Genomic DNA, 17079 nt, shown 5'->3' on the forward strand with positions numbered 1-17079 from the left:
CAGCTACTCTTGCGGAGGACCCACATGGAGGCTTACAACAAGAGTCTGTAGCTCCAGTTCCACAGCATGTGCTGTCCTCTTCTGTCCTCCACAAGCAGCAGGCACAGCCACAGTGGGCAGACATGCATGAAGGTATAGCTATCCAAATAGAAGAACAATAAATGAATCTTAAAAGAATCTCTGGACAAAAAAGAAACACATAAACACAAGAGATATTTTCTAATTTGTAAGGTAGGATTGAAAAGCCAGTTAGCAAAGGTACCTTCCATGCAGAAATTGATGGCCTGAATGAAGGGACCATAGCTAGCCCAAGCATGGCAAACATGGAACCAGCAGGCTTTGAGCTTCGATATCTCACTATCTCACCAATTCCCTCTGCCTTGCTAAGAGCTGTCATGTTACATTCTTAAAGCTAGCCATCATGGTCTATTCCCTTATTTGGCCAATCCCTCCTCCCGAGGCCGAATACCAAGATCCAGCTATCAAAGTATTGAAGTTCAACATCCAGCAAGTAAAAGCCCTTCGGTTCACCTCAACCTAACATGGAGTTTCCCATTTTACCTTTTTAAACTGCCATCTGTTTGTCTCTTCTGTCCAGGGGCAGTCCTTTGTTACCCCTGTGGCCTCCAACCCCTTCCCCTTCTCTCTAGTCCTTTATCTTCTGTCTTTGTCTCATTTCCGTGCCCTTTGTCCCTGGGGGGTGGGGGGAGGGGGGAGATTCCTTTGTGCTGAGAACTGGTCTTGTGGTGTCCTGAGCCAATATCTGTTCCTATAATGATGATAAATTAGGACTGTTTGAGCAGTTGGGGATGTGGCTTGGTGGTAGAACACTTGCTTAACATGTGCAGTGTCCTGGGATTGATCCACAGTACCACAAACGCTTGGTTATAGTAAGGATGAAAGTACTTCAAAGCATATCTCTTTGAACATCCTTACTGTAGTTTAAAAAAGGAAAAATTAACAAAAACAAAAGCACACATGAAATCGCCTTATTTTAAAAATGCAGCAACATTTTCTTTTTAAAAACCATTAGTAAATTTAATGTGTATTTCTAGTTCTTAAGAGTACCACACATTTAAGTTTGACTTTTACAGAATAAACAAATGGAACAAATTTGGAAAATTTTTACTGAGTCTGTGAACAGCTGTTGTCACATCAGCTAAAATGATACTGTCATCTTAGGCTGGGTACATTTTTCTTCTTGTCTTTTTTTTTTTTTTTTTTTTTTAATGTTGGCCGGGGCATATAGGAAGGCTTTTTTAAAAATGTAGAAGCTGGGCATGGTGGAACACGCCTTTAATCCCAGCAGTGGCTATGGGTCTTTTTGTCTTTATGAGTTTGAAGCCAGCCTGTTCTACCTAGTGAGTTCAAGGTGAGCCAAGGCTACATCGATATCTCACTATTAGTAAGAAAAAATTGTTATGGTTCTCAAATAGCCAATTATTAAAAACATTTGGTAAAATTGTTTTATAAATTTTTGTAATTTGGGATTAAGTGAGATGGTGTTTGATATCAAATGTTGGCAGTTAAGACAATATAATTTTTACTGCAAAATTAGTGAAAGGCAAAGCAGTTTTATTTGGATGCCACCTCCCAGGCATCTTGATTATGTTTGTTTTCTTATTAGAGCTTGGCAGGTAGAAGGAGCATGTCTACCAGGGGTTTTATTTGTGTCTTTGCATGGGTGTTGTTAAATAGTTAAAGGAGAATAAAAAGTAGGCAATATAAATTTAAATAAATAAATATAAAAGGGGTAGAAGAAAGAAAATTTGATGTTGGAAATTCCTTGTAGATCCATAGGAGAAATGGATGAGGTCGTTGCTTCTGTGGGCTATGATCAGCATGAAAAGGACAGGTAATTTTAGCTACTTCTGACCATGCCCACCCACTCATTTGGGGCAAATTACAATTTTTAAGTGTTTTTCCACCGTGTGACAGTTTGTTAATTAATAATTCTCAGATACTTGGGAGACTGTAGAGGAAGTTATCCAGTTCGTACAGAGCATTAAATTGTCTTTAGGATGCACAGATACCAAGCTATGTGAAGCCTAGCTACCGTCTGAATCATGCCCTTTGAAAATACCTGGAATTTGAAGAACAGGATATGGGGTTTATATTGTAACTAATTTTGGAGCAATATATGACAAAGTATTTTTTCCTATTTGTTTTCTAAACTCTGAGTCTGTTCAAAGTTGAAAGCAAAGGACAAAAGCTTCCTTTGTTCATGACCTCATATTTCAGTGTGTTTTTCTGAAATTGCCAATGTTTTGTAATGAATGCCTTTATTTTTTTATTGGTCATCAAAACATTATTTTGGTATTATTTCTATATAGAAAGCCGTAAGACTTCGATATAATTATATTAAGCAAAAGGCCATAATTATACTGCTAAAATATAACTTTATTTCTATTTGTATATGGTTTACTACAAATTACAGGATATGGAGACTATTTTAAATCAAGGACAGATGTTGAGTAAAAGCTCCAGACCAGAAGGGCTTGAAACATTATTAAATAAAAAAGCAAAAGCCCCTAGTCAGCTGCATTGTGACAGGGAGAACAAAAGTGTTATATAATAACTGAACCTCAGATTCAAAACAAATCTTTCCCGGAAGTGCTGTCATTTGGTACCAAAAGCAATAGTAAGAACTGTATGATGAATACAGATGGATTTTCCTACAAAGCATAAGACCATAAAAATTAATCTGGCCCAATGCGGTGGTACAAATTTGTAATCCCAGCACTCTGAGAGGCAGAGGCAGGTGGATTGCTGTGAGTTCGAGGCCAGACTGGTTTACAAAGGGAGTTCAGGACAGCCAAGGCCACACAGAGAAACCCTGTCTTAAAAAAACAAAACAAAACAACAACAAAAAAAAGCGAATCTGTTTCAAATAACCAGTCATATGATAAGTCCAAAGATAGTATATTCCTTTAAAAGTTTAAGATACAAGTTTCTCTTTTAAAAACTAAAAGTGGGTAGTGTTGGTGGTCATGGTTACACTGAAAGGTTTAAAAACCTGAAAGCAGGACAGGCAAGGCCTTCATTGCCTTACTTGTAGACAGATCCTTCTTATCTTCTGTCCTGCCTCTCCTCTCAGATGGTGACTTCATTAAAGATTAGAAGTTCACTGCAGGTTTGGTAGCACAGCTCTGGAATCCCAGCTAACCTGGGATGCAGTGGCAGGAAGGATAGACACAGGCTCAGCCTGGGCTACATATAATCCTGGCTGAAAAAAATGAATGAACACGGTAGTGTCCTCCCCACCCTTTTTTTCAAGGCTGGGGACGTCACTCAGTGGCAGGTTTCTTAGCATGTGTAAGGCCATAGGTTCAACCCTCAATGCCATAACTACATAAAAAGAAGAAAATGTGCTGTCATACTTCCTGTTATGCTCTGTACTATGGATTCCTAACAGTTTTTGGAAATGCATCAAGAGCAAAGTTTTCTCTTTTCCTGTGCTGTTATTTTGTGTTTTTAGTTGACATTCTACACCGCTCAGGCAGTCTTTGAATTCCTGGGATGAAATCATCCTGCCTTAGCCAAGCAGCTATAAGCACGGCTATCACACCGTGTTCACCAGTTCACTGAGAACTGTCTCCCATTGTTTTCTTCCTCCATTATAGGGGGAATCAAGATGTGGGTTGTAATTTAAGTAAAGTATAAAAATACATCAATGAAAATGAATAGTGAGGTGAAATCACTCACATGGTAAAGAATTGGTGAATGCCATAGGGGTGCAGTTAATTTGCATTAGCAGATGCTGAAGTTGAAGCAATGGCAGTCAAGCCCACGGGCTGGTAATTATATGCTAAAGTAACGGCAAAGTCTGGGCCAGAGATGTGGGTTTGAGAAAATATTGTTATTCTTCAAGAGACCGAGTTAACTGACAGAATAGCAGAGGACCTAGCCTGTTGCTAATTACGTTGGAGTTGGAGAGAAAAAAAAAGCAAAAGGTTGACAAGGAACTTACTAGAGAAATTAGAAATAAAAATGGCAGCATTTTTTAAATCCAAAGAAAAGTGTTTTGAAAAAGTGGAAAAAATTAAAACTGAAAAAGCAGGTCTTTGGACCCAGCCTGGAGGAGGTTCTTAAGAATATGACAGGCAGAAAGAAAGTTCCTAAAGCTATTCACATCCTTTCCTCTGTCTGAAATGTCAGAATGTTGGGTTACATGGCAGTGGGGAGAGGGTAAGGCTTTGGGAGGATTTAAAATTGCTAATCAAGCTTATAAAATGGTGATATCCTGTATTAGCTGCTTGTCTCCAAGTAATCACAAGGGATCTTAAGATGGAAGAGGAATGGGGAAGTTTCAGTACGGTGTAGTGTGAGAGAGCCATGACCATCTATTGCTGATTCTGAAGGCAGAGGGGCTGTATTCCTTTCTTGTGACTGTGACAAAGTACTTGACAAGAAGAACATAGAAGGAAAGGTTTGTTCTGGCTCACAGTTGAGAGAGTACAGCCCATCACAATGGCAGAGGCATAGCAGGACAGGGGCAGTGAAGCACCTTATCCACACAGGAGGCCGAGAAGCTGTGGCCAGAAGCTGGACTAGGGTGACAAGGCCTGTGTGCTAGAGACCCACTTCCTCCAGCTCTGTTTGGGGGGTCGTTTCTGGCCTTAGATAGACTTGTTTGGTATTTGAAGCAATATGGCAGTTGTTCAGGTACACCAACATTGAGACATGTCCAGACATGCCTAGGCCTCACCTAGGCCATTTTGGTTTTAAGTCTCTATTTCAATCATAAGGTGAAATTCAGTTCAGGTTCTCAGGCTCTGCCTGCCTGAGAGCTTAAATAGCCTTTTACTTATGAGAGAACCAGGCCTGACACCCCCAAAGGTCACCAGGAACTAGTGACCCCACCCCAAGGTAACCAGGAACTAGACCCTGGGTCACCAATTCCAGAAACAAGGTCTTAAGATTCCCTACCCAAGGAACAGCCTGAGGATAACCACAATGTAGTCGAGCATTTCATGGCACAGAAAATACCTAACATTCCTGAGGTCAATAACTAGCTCACTCAATGTTAGTTATGTTAGTTAGCCAATCACTTTGTAACAAGCTTGCCCTTGCTGAATGTCACCCAATCGTTTAACTGTTAAGCTGGAAATTTCCAGTCCTTCCTCAAATCCTAATACAAACCCTGCCACGCAGCTACTCAGGACTCTCCTCTCTGATCCACTGTGTTAGTGATAGTGGAGAGACCGAGCTAAAGTCCAAATAAAGCTCTTGCTCTTGCTTACATGGTCCGGCTCCTAGTGGTCTTTGGGGACTTTAAGATCTGGGCATAACACAATTCAATACTTGAGTGTTGTGCTTGGGTTAATGATGTATGTTCTATATAAACAAAACCAAAATACCCTGCTATGTTCCTTTCTCCCAGAACAATGGGGAACTGAAAAGTCCCCAAGCTTATATCCTAGCCAATCAGCTTGCAATGCTTTATCTAGCTACCTAGATTCAATGTACTCAGAATAAAATCAGTTACGTTTAGATAGTCAAATGATGATGTAATGCTTCCCTTCTCCCCTGCTTCCTACAATCTAGTTACCTGGTTGTTACCTGCCTGCCCTAGAAATAGACCAGCATCACAGTTTTGTTCCTGAGCCCAGGTTGTGTCAGTCTTTGTTCAGCGTTCAACAAACTTCCATCAGTCTGATTCTGGTGTTCAAGCGGTCAGTGTGTGGCTATTCCTGAACCCTAACAGCAATAATGAGAAAAGGATAGCACTGGACAAATAATACTCTCTCCTCTTTTTCAGTAACTGTCCAATTGTTACTATAGCAACATAAAATGGAAAGTATTAATAGCCAGCTCCTTGTTGTGTGCAAGATACTGTTGTATTTTTCTATGTAGTCCTTATAAGGTTTAATTTAATTCTCATGATTTTCTGGTGTAGACACACTGTTCTGCAGTTGAAGATCGTAAGGCACTACGGGCCTATGGGCCTATTTATCCAAGGTCACATCGGGGCAGAGTAGAACAGATCTTTTACAGTTGTGTCAACTACGGCAATCTTTCCATCCTTTTTGAGAAAGTGCAATTAAGTTATAGAGCATTTAAATGAGTGGCATAAAAAAAATTATTGTACTTGCTTACATTGAAAAGTTCCCTAACCTAGAGGCTCTTTGTGATTGATACCTGCTGGGAAAGAGATCCGTTTTCTCCAAAATTACATCAGTCACTGGAGTAGTTGGCTGACACAGAACAAGACTCCATGTTTGTGTGTGTGTGTGTGTGTGTGTGTGTGTGTGTGTTTGTGGTGTGTGTGTTTGTTTTGATATCATTTGGCATTTTTGGTTTATTGAGTATTTTGGGGGAGGAGGGTTGTTTGGTTTTCTTTGATTCTCATGGGTTTTGTTTTAGATTTAAGAAATAACATGAAGTTGGGTGGATAAGGAGGTGGGAGCTGGATGGCTTGGAGGGGAAAGAATGTAATCAAAACATATTCTATGAAAAAAAATTTAAATAATAAAACAGTTGTCAACATTCACCACAATTTTTGTTTCTCCATTTGTGCCTGTGTATATGGTGGGATGGAATCATTTGGATGTCTTAGGCATCCTATTTCTTTATTAAAAAATAAATAAATAAATACTGTGTGGGAATCCTTTGAGATATTTACCTGCTCAGGACGCACATTTAAGAGAAGACGCGAGAGGATAGTTGGTGTGTAGAAGGGTCAAATTAGATTAAATACTTAATAACTAGTTTTACATATTAAATTTGGTGCGGTAGATTATCTTTTTCCTATAGATAAGCACGCAAGTAACATGCAAAGCGCCCTTGTAAACCTCTGTGGTTATGAAGTTAGACCCCTTTTGCGTTTAATATGAAGTTAGACCCCTTTTGCGTTTAATGAACAACATCTGATTGGGTAGACAGCTTCTTAAACCAAGTCCTAAACCTAGCTCTTAACAGGGTGCAATAGGACGCAAGGGAGGCGGGACCCGGAAGGAGGAGGTGGTCGCAGGATGTGGCCTGTGGCCAGCGGCCCGGTGAATGCTGGGAACTGTAGTTCCGGGCAGCCAAGCTATCCCTGAGCAGGGCCAAGGGAGAGCCTGACTGGCTTCCTGAAGCCTCCCGGCGGCTGCACCAGAACGCACTTCCGCGGCCTCGGAGGGGACACAGGGGCTGCTCCGTCCGAGTGGGCGAGCGGGATGCCCGGGCCGTGAGGAACCGGTAGGTGTGATCAGGGACGCTCCCGCTTCGGAGTGTTTCGCAAGTAGTTGAAGGTGTTGCGCGAAAGGGCGAGGCGGCGGCGTTTTCGACGTCGCCCGCGAGGGTGGACGCGGAGAGCGGCCGAGGAGGTAGCTGGTGAGGCGTGTGGGAAGGCGGCGCCGGGGAGAGCGGAGGGCCGCGGGCGCGAGGCGCGGGCCGCCCGCTGACGCCGCCGGTTGTGTAACGCTGACCCGCTCGCGGGGGGCCCACGCGCGGGGCAGGGCCGGGTGGGCTCGGAGAGCCATTGGGTGCCCGCAGCCGCCCCTGGCCCTGCTCGGCCCCCGGGGTTCCCCCGAGGACGCGGCGGGGCGAGGCGGGGGCGCGGGCGGTGCTGGCCGAGCTGGCCCTGCCACCCTCCTCCGGACCGTGCCAGGGGGGCAGAGAACCGCCACGCTAGGTGACCTCACCGGGCAAGGTCGCCTGGCCCGGGGTCCGGTCGCCCTTATTGTTTGTGAAATGAGCCCTTTGACTTTGGGGGAGTCGTGCTCGGTAACAACTCCTGGATCGTAGATGGGAGGTGGGGAGCCTTGGTCGAAATCCTGCGTAATTATAATTACTGTCAGAGGACCAGTGTGGTAAACGCCTCCGTCCAGGAAGCTCCCAGGCGTTTATGAGTTTCTGCTCAGCCTACCTGTTTGAGTTAAATAGTGTTTAAAGAGGAAGGAAGCCGCTCATGTTTAGAGATAAGAAAACATCCTAAATGGCAGCTCGAGCCAAGGGCGATTCCATGTGGCATAAACTAGAAAGAACATTCGGGTTGCAGGTTTTTGGATGTAGAGGGCAAATCAGTTTTGTCTGGTTTTATTGTGAGTGCCATTTTAAAAACATTTTAGGAAATAGTGCATTTCTTTTAAATCCAAGACAACTGTAGCGTTTTCACCGTCCTCTTTATTTCCTGACAGCCATGAACCCTATTTTGGAAAAATTTCCATTAATTTTTTTCATAAATTTCTAACCCAGTAAAGTGATTTTTTTGTTTGTTTGTTCGTTTTGTTTTTCAACGCAGGGGTTCTCTGTGTAGCGTTGGCTGTCCTGGACTCACATTCTAGACCAGGCTGGCCTCGAACTCACAGAGAGATCAACCTGCCTCTGCCCCCTAGGCCTCCCAGGATGCTGGGAGTAAAACAGGCACACCACTGCACTTGGCTTAGTAAAGTGATGTTTATTTTTAGCCTTAATTATCCTGAACTTTCAAATCACAAAGAGTTTTCTTTTGAGCCTCATATCTAATAGAGAGTACAAGAATAGATTGCCTCTGTTATTTTTGTTGTGTTTTTGTTTTGCTCTTTTGTACTGTTTGAACGTACGGCCTTCTGCAAGATGGGCAGACATATTAGCACTGAGCTACAACCCCAGCCTTAAACTGTCTTTTTGAAAAACTTATTGGCTGCCTGTTTTGCTGTAGCATTTTATTAGGTTTAGATGGTTACTAATTATTTCCTAATTATATGTGAATTAAAATAGATTTTCTAGAGAAGTGCTGTAGTAATTTGGAGCATGTTTTCCTATTTTGGTAGGCCCAGATTATCTCTACTTTGTGTGCAGATGTGTTCCTGTTTCATCTAAGGTCGATAAGCTGATTTTGGAGGATCAGGTACGCTAAAGGGTAAGTGTGTACCTTGGTTATAAAATGTTTCCGTTTCTTCACTCACAGGTGGTGCTTTTCTTTTCTTCATCAAAATAACAGCATAGTACCCTTGTGGTAGAGTGGTTGATGATTACAGCTTCCAAGAACACCCAAATTATAGGTAGAAGGGGCGGCCGGTGTTAGCATCATGAATTATTTAGTGGCCATGAGACATACATTCTTGTGTAGTGATTTCTTGGAATTGTTCCTGAAAAAAATTATAATGGGCTTGTGAATTCCTAAAGCTCTCAGCCACTATTTTTGCATCAGCCTTCTTTGAACTCTCTTTAAAGCCAGAGAAAATATCCTTTTGAAAATATTTTTATTCAAAATGATATCATTGATAACATTTATGTACCAAATTTTCTTCTCTGAAAGTCATTCTGGAACAGATGACAAATGTACAGTGGCTGTTTTGGAACAGTGTAATTGATTTGGTCAGTAATCACTCCAAAACTAGAGTTCTGTCATTGTTGCTAGAAAATTGTTGATTGCGTTTTGCAAGATTGGAGAGACTTTTGTCCAAAAAGGAGTAGAAAGCAGGCACACGATCCAGAAAGAGCATGAGTGCTTCAGAGAAGAGAGTGTGGTCCCAAATGAAATGAATGGAAGGTACACTAAACCAAATTCATAATTTTTCTCTGCACCCTAGCTAGACACATATAGACCAGCTATTTATTCTTTCAGTCAGTAAGGAAGAGAGGGATTTGTGTGTCAGTAGTGTGAACACAGGGAATAAAACAGGCATCTCTGTCCTGAAATTACAGTCTATTGAGAAAGAGCAATACATAAACAAGGAGCTGTAAGCATTATCACTGCTGCCAAAGAAAAAGTGAAGCAGTGCTGTTCACGCTGTGTAGCCAGGGATGGGGAAGGCTGTGAACAGAAAGGGATAGGGTTAGCTAGGTCTCCCCACCAAGATGAGTGGGTGTCTATTAAAGAGTAGGGCGGGGCTGAGAAAGTTCATAAACAGTTGGAGAGCTGGCTGAGCAGTGTAGAGCCCTTTCTGCTCATGCAGAGGACCTAGTTTGGTTCCCAGCACCCACATAGTAGATCACAACCATCTGTAACTACAGTTTCGGAGGATCTGACACCCTCTTTGGCCTTCTCAGACACTGCATGCATGTGGCGCACAGATACACATGCAGGCAAAACATCCATCCACATAAAATAGAAATAAATCTTTAAAAAATAGTTTGGAAGAATAGCATGTAGCCTAGCTCGTAATTAAATTAGAAAATGGAAAAGCAGTGTGGTTACATAGACAGTGAGGTGTATAGGGTGAGAGAGAAGGCACATAAAGAGGCTGAGAGTGGGACTAAAAGCCAGAAGGGTGTACACTGTGTGGAAGGTTGAGGTTTTTAGAGACTTTATAATTTGAGAAAGAGGAAGCTATTGAGTGGAAAGAAGTGAAGTGACAGATTTATGTCTCAGAAAAAATTATTCTAGATGCAGAATTCATTAAACATAGCACACGAGTCTCAAATATGAACAAGTCCTAATCTGGAAGCCAGCATTATCTTTCAGTTTTAACACTAAATATATCCTTTCCCTATCACCCTGTGAAATGTTATCTCACTAGTGGGATGAGACATCAAATTATAGATATGTGGAGTTAATAACGGGATAAAAAGTGAAGTGATCAAAGGAAGTTACAAGACGCTAAACATTAATTTCAGCACTAGGGTTTAGCCTCAGTATTTGAGATTACTAATATTCTTTTTTCTGATTTCATGGTATCTCTTTTGACTGTTTAAAACTGTCCTTGAGAGCTCAACCAAGCATCTATCACTATAGAGGGTTCAGAGAACTGAGTTTACCTTGAAGCTATAGTTAAATACACTTAGCACTGAAATAAATGTTGGTCTGCCTGTGTTCATTAATATTGTTTGATTGTCTGTAGGCTAAGGATTATAGGAAAGTATCAATAATAAACTATATATCCTTAATCTTGTTCTCATTGCCTTTGGGTTGCAGGAATCAGTGGCACAGGGAAGGCTGTTTGGAGAGATAGTAATTACTTTGAAATTGTAAGTATTTGTTCCCAATCTCTGGAAACAAGAATTAAATTGTGATTGAGTTAAGAGTTTGAGAGGATTAGCTGAAGGAGTTTTGCGGCTTTAAAAGAAACAGGAAAAACCTTTTTCTTTTGCTCTGTCTTTACCTAAGCCGGGGCAATATCTTTAATAAATATGTTGCTTAATACACAGTAACTATAACCGTCAATATTTTGAATTTGCACGAAACAGCATATTTTTTATTAACATTCTAGACCAGTGACCTCAGTGTCCTTTCAGGGTGTTTTTCCATATGGGTGGCACACTACAAATAGTTCTTGCATGACTGACTTCTTATTTATAGCTGGTTCTTTGTCTAGCCCACATTTGTTAATGACCTTGTGTGGTCTTGGTACAGGGCCCACTACTCATTCATATAACCTTAGAGTGATTTGTATGCCAGGGACAATGCAAATTGCTCATCATATATGGGGGAAACAGGTCAAAAAACAACTGGCACTGACTTCTGGAGCTTGCCATTATTAAGCATTCCTAATACAAGCATTCTCCAACCTGCTCCAAGGTGTTTGTTCTGAACCAAAGTCTTTGTTGCTAAAATTAAGCAAGAGAGGTGGATTTTATTTTTCTAATTTGCACGAAAACTAAACCGTAATTTTCAGTTTAATTCTGAAAGCCTTCTGGAACAGTTACAACTTCTGATACTGATAGAAGGCAACATAGCAAGTAGTATAATCTTTGTGGGAAAAATTAGAACTACCCGTGTTTAATTTGAAAATCTAACTCAAGGCCATTATGCCCAGGCTCTGCTTTCATATTATACACTTAATGATGTATTATCACTGGAATATACAGGCATAATATTTTTTCTAAGAAAACTATTCCTGATTTATATGGCTGTGTAACATATGCACATAATATTGTTTTCTAAAGAACATTGTGTTTGCTTGCTGAAACATGTCATAACCTAGTTTCTTAGCATTTCACCATGGTTATTGTTCTGATCCTGACATTCTGGGAATGTTCTGTGCCATCTCAGTAGAGAATATTTGATTCTGAAAAAGATGATGGATTCTGTGAACATCATGATATTGTATCACATACAAAGAGTACTCCCAGCTTCACCCCTTCATTTTGCCTTGAACAACAACAAGTAAATGTACCCCTGAAAGTCATTTGCTCTGTTGCCTCCTCATGGAAAATATGTTTGAGTAGTGCTTTGAGGTGCAAATGCTCGAAAGAATGAAATATGAGTCAGATACTGATTTGTATAGTTAATCATACATTGGAAGAGAATACAGCCTTCTAATTTGAGAATACCATTAGTGGAGATCCGTGCTGTCCTTCAGAATCTGGATTACCTTATACAGACTCTAATAGTTTTGTAACTGCCAAGTGCTCGAGAGTTCCCTGAAAAGCACTTGGATCAAATTGAATCATCCAGTAGGTAGGTAAGCAGAAATCCCAGGGGCTTTTGTTCTCTTCTGTTTGACTGACTCACTGGAGATGGGCCCATTTCACTTCTAATAATTTCCTGGTGTGCCAGAATTATAGCAGAGAGGTGAGTTTGCTTTTTCTCATTTAGCATTCATTCAGTAAATGTTGCTTAAACCCCTCCAGGGCACCAAGACAGGCACAGAGGCAGTCAGCGAGTGCTCGTACCTAGCATTCAGATGTATTCTAAGCACTTGGTATTGCATTAACTCATTGCATCCATGGGAAAGAAAAAAACTGTGAGGCAGATACTGCTTTCTTAACCATTTTGCAGATGAGGAATAAGGGTGCAGGGATTGTCTGCCTGTCAGCCTGGTCCAGTGTCCGCTCTTAACAGCCTCCCGTTCTGCCATGCTTTCTCCATAATTGTGCCTTTGGCAGACTATTTCCTTACTTGCTGGTTGAGTCTCACTTTATATCTCCTTGAGTGCTTATGCTGAATTTGTAGTGCTTGTAGCCAGCTATTAGTTTCTACATACTTGCTATAATTTGAATAATTTGTCCATAAGGTCTGCTTTTTCATTGAATACCTGATATACAAAGTGGTCCATATATGTACGATACATGAGTATTGACAACCAATTTTAAATTTTAGGTGTGGTGTTACTCTAGTTAATTATAAAGAAAAATGATGATGGCTAAATATTTTAGTTTCTAAGTGCCACAGTGATGACAAAGCGAATGCGTGTGCACTTGATCTGGGACATATATGTTGATGTACATTCATATTGTGCAAGGAGGAAACAGGAATTTCCATCTTTTTTCCTTTCTTTTGGGATGAGTGGGGAGAGCAGGGTTTGTTCTAGAACTCATTATAGAGACCAGGCTGGCCCTAGACTGACTGCAGTCCTCCTGCCTCAGAAGTGTTAGGATTGTAGTCATGAGCCCACCAGCCCCCTCTCTGCGCTGGTATGTCATCAGGAAACGTGCTGCCAGTTGGTGGCAACTCTGTGCTCTCCTACTGTGCCTGATTTGCCCTCTGTGTGTCACCCCCTAGTCCTACCACACTGCGCCAGCCCTCCGGCCATGGGCTGCCGAGATGTCCACGCAGCCACAGTCCTCTCCTTCCTGTGTGGTATTGCCTCTGTAGCAGGCCTCTTTGCTGGGACTATGCTTCCCAACTGGAGGAAATTGCGGCTGATCACATTCAACAGAAATGAGAAGAACCTGACTATTTACACAGGCCTCTGGGTGAAATGTGCCCGGTACGACGGAAGCAGCGACTGCCTGATGTACGACCGCACCTGGTACTTATCCGTTGACCAGCTGGATCTGCGTGTCCTCCAGTTTGCCCTGCCCCTCAGCATCGTAATTGCAATGGGTGCCTTGCTGCTCTGCCTGATTGGAATGTGTAACACGGCCTTCAAGTCCTCGGTGCCTAACATCAAACTGGCCAAGTGTTTGGTCAATAGTGCAGGCTGCCACCTGGTGGCTGGACTCCTGTTTTTCCTGGCAGGTACTGTGAGCCTCTCTCCATCCATCTGGGTCTTCTTCTATAACACTCACCTCAACAAGAAGTTTGAGCCAGTCTTTACCTTTGACTATGCAGTGTTTGTCACTATTGCTAGCTCAGGGGGTCTGTTTATGACTGCTCTTCTCCTGTTTATTTGGTACTGTGCATGCAAATCTTTGTCCTCTCCCTTCTGGCAGCCACTGTACTCCCATCCTCCCAGTATGCACACTTACTCACAGCCCTATTCTTCACGTTCCCGCCTCTCTGCCATTGAAATTGACATTCCAGTAGTTTCACATAGCACTTAACGGAATATAATTAACTGTTAGAAGTATGTCTCGTAGCCTCACTGTACCCTGCATAAAGAGCCTTTTTGGACCTGTGTACAATTTTCTTTTGTTACTGGCTAGTTAGTGGAGCCAAATTTGTTATACCTTGGTAGAATGAAATGCTGCTAGATTTTATGAGCTACTATAGTACAGTCTTGTAAATGTGAAACATTCCTTTTATCTTGCTTTTAATACTAGACGGGTCTTTAGCCTCCTTGTTGATGTCTGATCAATTGCTTAAGTGAAAGGACCTGTGATAACAAGTGAGGCAATGAAAACAGCATATAAAGAACAGTGCTCTTGCGTTTGATCCTTAAAATATTTCAGATTGTACATTGTCTCTGATGATGTAAACTGAAGTGTGCAGTTTCAAATACAGGAAGTTTTAGTTAGATAAAGATAGTAGTTTATCTTCAGAACTCTACCAGCTTGAGGGTATAATTTTGTTCTCTCTTGGGACGAATTGAATAGGTATTCTAATACTGAAGATTAGTATCTTCTACCTCATTTTAGTGAAAAGTAAAATGCATTTTAAATGATGACAGAGTAAGGCTGACATTGAAATATGGTTAACATTTAACTTCTTTCTTGGTTTTCAGACAGGGTCTTGCGGTGTATCCCTGGCTGGTCTAGAACTTACTCTGTAGACCAGGCTGCCCTCAAACTTTCTGCCATTTTCCTGTCTGCCTCCTGAGCACTGATTACAGGCATGCCCAACTACATCTAGCACACTGTAATTTTTAGGTACTGATTGTATTGTTAAAATGTGTCAAGTGACAGTTGCTTCATCTGAAACAAGAATTTCTTTGCAGATACCTATCAGTCAGGTAGTGCTCATGCCCTGTACAAGCTCTTGGTGGCTTAGACAAATGAATAAAAGGTTGTTGGAGCCAAATGGTTGTCTTTTAGACACAAATGGTAGGGCACAGGAGTCTGTTTTTCAGTGACAGCACAAAAGATTCATTTGGTGGCTGCTATTTGAGTAGCAGCTTTACTGTGTTCAATTCCTGCTTCATCATTGATTACTTGCTTCTAACACTGCCTAACACTTGACAAAGTTCTGTAGAGGAAGGATACACAAACAGGAGATGTAGCCTTGTCTGTGTAGAAGTTTCACTCTAATGCAGAAGACCAAACTGACACCTGACAACCAGTGAAAAGTGTGACTTTATGGCAGCTGGTGAACTTGTCAAGCATTGACACAGGAATGTATTTCAGGTGAGTCGTGTCTTTCTGACAGAGCCGATGGTACACTACCAGCAATAGCCTGGACACTAGAAATTCACTTAGTTGGGTCTCCTCGCTAAGCTTGCAAGCTATAATCACAGTCTCAGATCATGAGAATGGGCAAGATAGGAGAGATTAAATTGTACCCTTTCTACCTCTGAAATTAAGGTGACACAGTAAAGAGGGACACGTTTTAAAATGTCTCCTCTTACGTGATATCAAATGGATGAAATCATGTCAATACTAAAGTCACACTTTGACATTGAAGGATGTTGGGTCTTAACTCTTAGGGATTTGAGCTGCTTATTAATTGGTATAATAGTACTTACTATTACTAACATGTTTATAAGGACTGTGGTATATTATGGTTATAGATTTCTACAAGCGGCTGATTTTATGGTAAACAGTTTATGATGCCTCTTTTGCAAATCTATTTCCATAGAGATATGTAGTATGTTTCCCTAAGTTCAACACTACTTTATGTAGGCAAGCAAATCCAGTTGTATAATTTTTAAATGCTGTCAATACAAAGCATGCACATCTATGGTTTATTATTATTATAGCTTCTAATCTTTCCCACCTCCGGTTCTTCTCATCTTAGATAAAACTGAGTGCTGGTCATTCCAAGACAATGGCAGCTGGAATTTTGAGATATAATGTTAAGTTTTTCCCCTTTGTTAGTTAATCTTAGTTCTTCCCTCACTAAACTGTTTTCAGAAGGGTTAAGAATTCCACCATCCCTTGATGTTAGTATAAAAAGTGGGGCCAGGTGTGGCTTTTGACTTTAAACTCAGCATTCGGAAGGCAGAGACACGTGCATCTCTGTGGACATCCTGGTCTCTCTAGCAAGTTTCAGGCTGGTCAGGGCTACACAGTGAGACCCTTTCTTAAAGAAAAATTAAGAAAAAAAAATTTAAAAAGTAGCCTCAGCAATGAGAGTACTAAATAATTTTTAGCTCACAGAATTTTAACTACAAACATTAAGCTCTCTTATGAGAAGCTTTTGGCATTATCATCTACAGCCTCCAATTAGTATTTATTATGAATTCACTCAGGAAGAGAAACAGCTGTTTCTATATTATCTTTTTAGTTTTCCAGATACGCCATAAATAACTATTTTTTTAAAGCCATCAAAGGAAAGCATGTATTTACAGTCCTTTGGAGTCACTTGAATATTCCTGGGGCTGTTACTGAGAAGGGGTGGATAACTTCTTTTGTTGCTAAAAAGCTGTTAGTTTTAAAGCCCTTCGAAGGAGCCAGTTTGGCAAACAACCTTAAATGTGAGATGGTGCACCAGATGTGTACTACCCAGCTTTGGGAGAAGAATAAATCTAAGATCCTGAGTTCACTCTGCTTGTACATATGCCTTATGATGGATAGTGTGTGCTCTAAACCACAAGGTTAAAAACCTCGGTGGGTGTGCTGTCCTGCCTCATGTTTATTAAAAGATGTATTTTTACAAGCTTGTCTCTGTTCTTTCTCAGCCTTAAGGTGAATTTTCTGAGAAGTGTTTTTGTGTGTATGTCAGTGGAAACATGGCACTCCTACAGACCATGGGCTGGGAACCACAGAGCTGCCCCAACACAAGGAGTCGCTCTGGCGGGTCACAGCCTTCATTCACTGGGCTTTTTACTAGTCCACAAAAAAAGCTCTGAATAAAGTTTTTGGCCAAAATTTCTTCACCAGTGAAGTTTTGTGGTTAGGCAGGTGATT

The 17079-nt window shown here is 41.3% G+C and overlaps 1 protein-coding gene across 2 annotated transcripts; it reads left to right on the top strand.

The window, feature by feature from the left end:
- The first annotated feature begins 7020 nt into the window (after window positions 1-7020).
- Window positions 7021-16828, top strand: Cldn12 (claudin 12). 2 transcript variants are annotated; one of them, XM_021636573.2, is made up of 4 exons: window positions 7021-7182; window positions 8739-8815; window positions 10826-10878; window positions 13355-16828. In XM_021636573.2, the coding sequence occupies exon 4, from the start codon at window positions 13384-13386 to the stop codon at window positions 14116-14118; it is 735 nt and encodes a 244-aa protein (XP_021492248.1). In that variant the 5' UTR covers window positions 7021-7182; window positions 8739-8815; window positions 10826-10878; window positions 13355-13383; the 3' UTR covers window positions 14119-16828. The 2 variants fall into 2 exon arrangements, with proteins under 2 accessions (XP_021492248.1, XP_021492243.1); XM_021636568.2 differs by having other exon boundaries at window positions 7022-7182; window positions 8739-8827.
- Window positions 16829-17079: the final 251 nt, after the last annotated feature.

This window comes from Meriones unguiculatus, chromosome 21 (assembly GCF_030254825.1).
Source record: "Meriones unguiculatus strain TT.TT164.6M chromosome 21, Bangor_MerUng_6.1, whole genome shotgun sequence".
NCBI classification, from domain to species: Eukaryota; Metazoa; Chordata; class Mammalia; order Rodentia; family Muridae; genus Meriones; species Meriones unguiculatus.

What these genes read in the sequence shown, in the direction of transcription:
- Cldn12 (XM_021636573.2), top strand. Translation starts at nt 13,384, where the DNA reads ATGGGCTGCCGAGATGTCCACGCAGCCACAGTCCTCTCCTTCCTGTGT.